Genomic DNA, 6,136 nt, shown 5'->3' on the forward strand with positions numbered 1-6,136 from the left:
AGTAGAGGGCAGTGAGGCGTAACTATCTCGCGGTATCACGTCAATGGAAACGAAGAAGAAGCAGACGAGAGGTAGAACGTTCTTCGGGTGAATACGACAGGAGAGATTTAGCGAACAGTTAATAAGCCATCCACCCGGACTGCGAGTTCAACCAGACTCCCACCAGGGACATCGGTGTCCGTGATGAAGAGCGCATCCGGCGGACAAGGTAGCCCGCTGGCCCCCTCCGCCACCGTAGGAGAGCTAGCCACGATCTCAGATAGCAACACACAGCCTGCAGCTGCTCCCTCCATGAGTGTATGTTACAGATGGTCGAATATCTTATCCACCATCCACAGCCACAAGTATAACTTAATATGCTGTGTGGAATCTGTGTACAGCGTGGAAATGTGTATGGGGTCAAACTGTTGGATCGACTAGCTGAAGTTGCTAGCTAGCCTTGTTTCCCTTAGCTGTGTGTGTGTGTGTGTGTGTGTGTGTGTGTGTGTGTGTGTGTGTGTGTGTGTGTGTGTGTGTGTGTGTGTGTGTGTGTGTGTGTGTGTGTGTGTGTGTGTGTGTGTGTGTGTGTGTGTGTGTGTGTGTGGCTGAACATGGGTTTCCCTGTGTAGGTCGTGTGCATGTGTTTACATGTACGTCAGGTCTGAACACACGTCTTGTTTGTCTTATACATGTGATACTTGAATAAGGGATGTGTGCTGTGTAATACTGTGATTGTACGGTTTATTGTACGCCTGTATTATTTTACAGATGGTTGTGTACTCTACACATTGTTAATATAGGGCGATTTAAATAATTCATCTGAAATGTCAGATTTTATGCTTATATCAGTATGTGGTGGACTTCAGCATAGTTCTTTAAAGTCTACGTTTCTCTGCAGATACGGCCCTGATCATCACCCAGTAACCAACAACAGGCCCTGACGATGAACTCAAAGAAATTGGAATGCACCCCGAGGCGGCAGTTCAGAGAGAGGAGCCCGAGGGAAAGGGGCGACCAAGATGATAGATGGAGAGAACCCCAAGGAGGACGCAGCAGTACCACATCACGGGACTCCCACCGCTCCTACTATGGAGAGCACCCCAAAGACTCAGCCGGGACGAAGGACAAGCACCAGTACAGTGATTCACTGCAGAGGACCTACAGTAAGGAGCCTTCTCATCGGAATCGAACGCAAAGGAGCCCGGAACGGCGATTTGCTGTCCCTGACAAAGGCGGCGGTGGCGGGGATGGGGATTATACAAGATTTAGGTACTCATCCCCGGAGACGAGTACTTCACAAGAGCACAGAGTCTCTGAGAGGAGGAAAAGTCTAACCGGCAACGTTGACGACCATTTTCAACACAGGAGGCTCAACAGTGATTTCAGATCTTGGCCACCGACGAAAGAGGATTCAGACTATGGTGAAAGGCTGGAAGAGTCAAAAAAACGCAGACCATCTCCTGAAGATTTTGCGTACAGACATCAATCTGACTATGGCATGGACAGACGGACGCAAGACAGGAATGAGACATGCGACGCAAAACGATTACCAGAATCTTCTTCAAAGGTATGGAAATATTTGTGGCATTATATTTATTAGGCAGACTTACAATAAGGTTAATCAACCATAAAGATATAATCCAGAAATTGCAAGAATCATGCTAATACATGCAATTCATCAGATAAGAAAAGAGTGCTACATTTTAAAAACATGATAAATCCAATTTATTCCAACTTTAGAAAGAAGAAACTGCTCAAACGGTTGATTATTTAGGATGAGTGATACTTCACTTTGATCAACATATCAATTTGACTTCTATTTTTTCCAAATAATCTATTTTTTGTCCACCTTCTGACCAGGTGTATGATGCAAAACGAGACCAAAATGAATCCACTTCCCCTCTGAACTATAATCCCTGGCAGCCCAGCAACACCTTTCCAGTGACTGAAGCCAGCAGAAGGGTAGGGCCTTTTTTGCAAGATTGAATGATGCAAGATCTTATCTTAGAAATTCTCTGGCCAAATTGTTCCCATTACTTTATATGCACATTATATTGGTATTGCATGAGACACTTGCACATTAAGCCCAGTGTTTTTTTTATGAAAGATACATGTTGCAACTCATTGCAAATTTGTATTGTTGTTTTCTTTCTCAAAGGCGGAACCTAACTCCACCAATCACAGCCCTGCTCCTGTTAAGAGTGTTCCTGAGCAGACACCCAGGAGTAATGGCTTCCAGCGTTTCCTCAGTGTGCTCAACAAAGGGGTGGACGTGAACATGCTCAACAAGATAGTCAGTCAGGCTCCCAGTTTTCCTGATCCCCGGAACGCTTCCAGTCTTCGGAATGCTGCCGGTCTTCAGAACACTGCCGATCTTCAGAACACTGCCGATCTTCAGAACACTGCCGATCTTCGGAACACTGCCGATCTTCGGAACGCTGCCGATTTTCGGAACGCTGCCGATCTACGGAGGGCTGCTGATCTTCGGAGGGCTGCTGATCTTCGGAGTGCTGCCGGTCTTCGGAACGCTGCCGATCTTCGGAATGCTGCCGATCTTCAGAACAATGCGGATCCTAGGAACGCTGCCGGTCCTCGGAATGTTGCCGATCTTCGGAACATTGCCGATCTTCGGAACGTTGCCGATCTTCGGAACGTTGCCAATCTTCGGAACGCTGCTGATCCTCGGAACGCTGCAGATCCTTGGAACACTGCAGATCCTCTTGGATCTCACAGAGGCACTGGAAAGCAGGACACACACCAAAACGCAGTATACTGGAATAAGACCCATGAACCCCAACAACAGTTGAGTGAGCGACCCAGAAAAAACACTCTGTCTAATGAAACGTCTGACGTCCCTTGTGTCAATGCTAGCACTAGATCGACCCCAACGCAAGCAGTGGTTGAGGTGAAAGTGACACAGGAGGAGGAGCAGAAGTGCAAAGAGATGCAGCATTTGTTTCAGACTATCGGGATGGACCTGGGACTCGATGAGCTGGGGAAAATGTCCAACCGGATCCAGCTGCGGTTGTACGGCAACAAGGAGGACCGAGAGAGAAGGGAGTCCGAAAAGGAGACGAGAAGAGAGACCAGGCAGATGTTCTCTCCCGGAGGCAACAGCAGATCCTCCTCATCAAGCAGATCTAGCTTTGGACCTCCTGTCACACAACACAACTCTCTGAAGATCGACTCATTAGGGGCTCCAGTGAATGTCTCTGAGACTGCCCCAGCGGCCAGTGTGTGTAACATAGCCCCTGTTAGAAACTATGACGACAACAGAGCATGCCAGGGGAGCAGTGCCGCACTTCAGTCATTTGCTCCGAACAACTCCTACCACTTACCTCAACCCCAAGCTCTGACGCCAAGTTACCCATCCACCCCCTTCTCAGCACCAACCCCGTTCTCACCACCAACCCCATTCTCGCCACACCTCTATCCACCGGCCGCCTACAACGTGCCCCCTCCCTGGGGAGTCTCTGCTGGAACTATGCCGTTCCCCCCGTACCCCCCTAGTTATCCCCCCCCCGTGCCCGTGCAATCTCCCGCCGTGCCATCTCCCGCCGTGCCATCGTTTACAAACTATCAAAAGCATTCAAATCAATTAAAATCACTCAGTCAAAGGCCCCGCTATTTGCAGGTTATAAACACAGACCGAGCTAAGCAAACCTAAGAGATATTTTTATAGACTAAGATGCAACAGATAACATTGGGTTCCAAAGCTCTTCCAGAAGCAACTAAATCTTCCTTTAAGGCTTTTGATTGAAGTTTGATTAAATTGCCGTTAAACTGTTAAAGGAAAATGACGATACAATAATAGGAAAACAGATTCACTCTTTAATCTGTCAGGCTTTCTAAACCTGGGACATGACATTTAAATGCAGTGGCTATAGTAGTGGAGGCTCAACTAATAGGTATTTGATTTTGATGGCCAAACCAAATAATCATTCAAAAGGCAAACTATACAGATATTCTAATTCAATATTTTACAAATTGCGAATATAGGGTTTCAATTCCTTATGAATTGACTTATGTTTGTTACACCGTAGGACCACATCTTGTTAAAGTACGTCTGGTCTGACACAAAACATATTGTGAGAACAACATGGTTGGTAAGAATAATACATGTATAATTAAAATGTGCTATCAATTTAGTTAAGCAATGTGCCACAAATGTCCAACCACGATAACAAGTTAAATAAACACAATCTGGAAGAGATGTTGACACAAAAAGTACCAGACTATATGCATACTGCCTTACACCTTTTTTTGAAACATGTAGGAACTTGGATTGTACATATGTTCCAAAAGTTGATTGGTAATATTAAATGCCTATAATTTGTGGATATTTTGTTGTTATTTTATGTATGTTTTTTATTTTGGTGCTGATTCTTCATCAATGATTTTTATAACCTTCTGGGGCTTTCTTAAACAACTTACAAATCTCTACTACAAACCAATACATGTACATTTGAATCGCAGTAAAAGCAAAACACATGGAAAACAGAAGGGGCAGCATAAATTGCAACTCAGTCGGAAGTGGGCTTTGATTATTCTGTCAACATCATAGCCCTATCCCTCAGGATGGTGGTGAGATTATTCTGACCTGTTGACATCATCATAGGTGAACAATGAGGTCTATGCCGCAGGATGATAGTGGAAGGCAAAGATTTGATATATTATTTTTGTTGTGACCCGTGGTCTTGGCTGTGATACTTTGTGCAAATGTTTAAGTACCTCTACATGTTGACGCCATTTAGTACCCTCTTAAATCAGCATAATTAAAACAAGACATTTTACCATTCATCATACAATTAATTGTATTATGAATTATGACTGCACCAACTTACTTTATTAATAATTTAAAAAAAATCAATACAGGCCTGTGTACAAACCATAATAGGTACTACAAAGCTCTGGTAATGTTTTAAGAGACAAGACAACAATGCAAGGAAAAGACTACTGAACATTTCAGGTGAGGAGGGGTCGATGTGTTTGACGGTAATTTTGGGTCCCAGACTGTTTCCAGTCTGTATATGATATGATATTGCTGGTCTGTATGGTCCAGCCAGACGACCCCCGTGTCGGTCCTCCTCATCGGCCGACCTGGAGCCCGGGCGCTCCGAGCCAGTCGAGGGCTAGAGCAGCTCATCGGCCGACCTGGAGCCTGCAGCGGGGGTGGCGAATATTTTTTTTGCAGGGTGGTAGGGGAAGGTTCATTGATATTCATGAGGGGACTCATCCCTGATTGGCTCGCTGGGACTTGTGAAAATCACGAACGCAAATTAATGAATCGTGTTATTAACCAACACAAATCATTTTATCAATAGTGTGTGACACTAAAGGCATGTAATACAGTAGTCAGTGGCGGACTCAGACTGTTTGAAGGGCAGGGCCGAAAAAATAAAGAGGGCACATTCTGCACAACATGGGGCCCACCAGCGCGCAAAAAGTCTCATGAGGGGATAAGGGCATAAGACAATGATGATGATGATCTGCCCCTTCCTTTTTGTTGTATGCATCAAGTGATGCCTGTAGGCTGGTGAGGATGGCGTCCCCGGATAACTCCCTGTACGACCTCTTGAAAATGTTGTAATAAAGCCCGAAATGACAATTATACACAGGATTTAATACATTATATCACGTACATTACCAACATTATCACATAATCTTTCGCTTGATAATAGTGTTCACATCCTTAAAAGGTTCCAATTGTATGTTTTACTATTACTTACCTAAAACTTAGATCTGGACAAATAGAGCGATCAGCAGCTGCAAAGACGTATGAGTCACCCATCTCTTCCTTAAGGTAGTATTTTACTGTAGTTAAAGCAGGAGAGGGAGAAAATTAGTCTGTAGTTTGTTGCTAGTCTCTTGTGCTACATCTCGGTACCGCATAGCCTCAGTACACATGAGCAGGTGATGATGATGTTGATGTTTCAGGGTGATAGAGACACAATCCTTCTTTGATGTGTATCAGCAGATCTGAGGACAATACAATTATCATTACATATTGTTACAACATGGCTCAAGGGCAGGCCCGCTGCTAAGCTTTTGGAGGCCCTAAGCATAATTGGTCATAAATTGGTCAGGAAGCCCCCCCGTCCCTCCCCAAACACACACACACACACACACACACACACACACACACACACACACACAC

General features: G+C 44.9%; 1 protein-coding gene across 1 annotated transcript; it reads left to right on the forward strand.

Annotated features, from left to right (window-relative positions):
• The first annotated feature begins 65 nt into the window (after positions 1-65).
• LOC311340394 (uncharacterized protein) lies at positions 66-4,283 on the forward strand. Its single transcript, XM_084465298.1, has 4 exons — positions 66-208; positions 878-1,546; positions 1,840-1,941; positions 2,138-4,283. Exons 2-4 carry the CDS (start codon positions 923-925, stop codon positions 3,644-3,646), a joined length of 2,235 nt encoding a protein of 744 aa, XP_084321424.1. The 5' UTR covers positions 66-208; positions 878-922; the 3' UTR covers positions 3,647-4,283.
• Positions 4,284-6,136: the final 1,853 nt, after the last annotated feature.

The sequence above is a fragment of the Micromesistius poutassou genome (assembly GCF_964030765.1).
Source record: "Micromesistius poutassou genome assembly, chromosome: 3".
NCBI classification, from domain to species: domain Eukaryota; kingdom Metazoa; phylum Chordata; class Actinopteri; order Gadiformes; family Gadidae; genus Micromesistius; species Micromesistius poutassou.

What these genes read in the sequence shown, in the direction of transcription:
- LOC311340394 (XM_084465298.1), top strand. Translation starts at nt 923, where the DNA reads ATGAACTCAAAGAAATTGGAATGCACCCCGAGGCGGCAGTTCAGAGAG. An exon ending in TACCAGAATCTTCTTCAAAG is followed by an intron (nt 1,547 to 1,839) that starts GTATGGAAATAT and finishes CCTTCTGACCAG; the next exon opens with GTGTATGATGCAAAACGAGA. An exon ending in TGACTGAAGCCAGCAGAAGG is followed by an intron (nt 1,942 to 2,137) that starts GTAGGGCCTTTT and finishes TCTTTCTCAAAG; the next exon opens with GCGGAACCTAACTCCACCAA.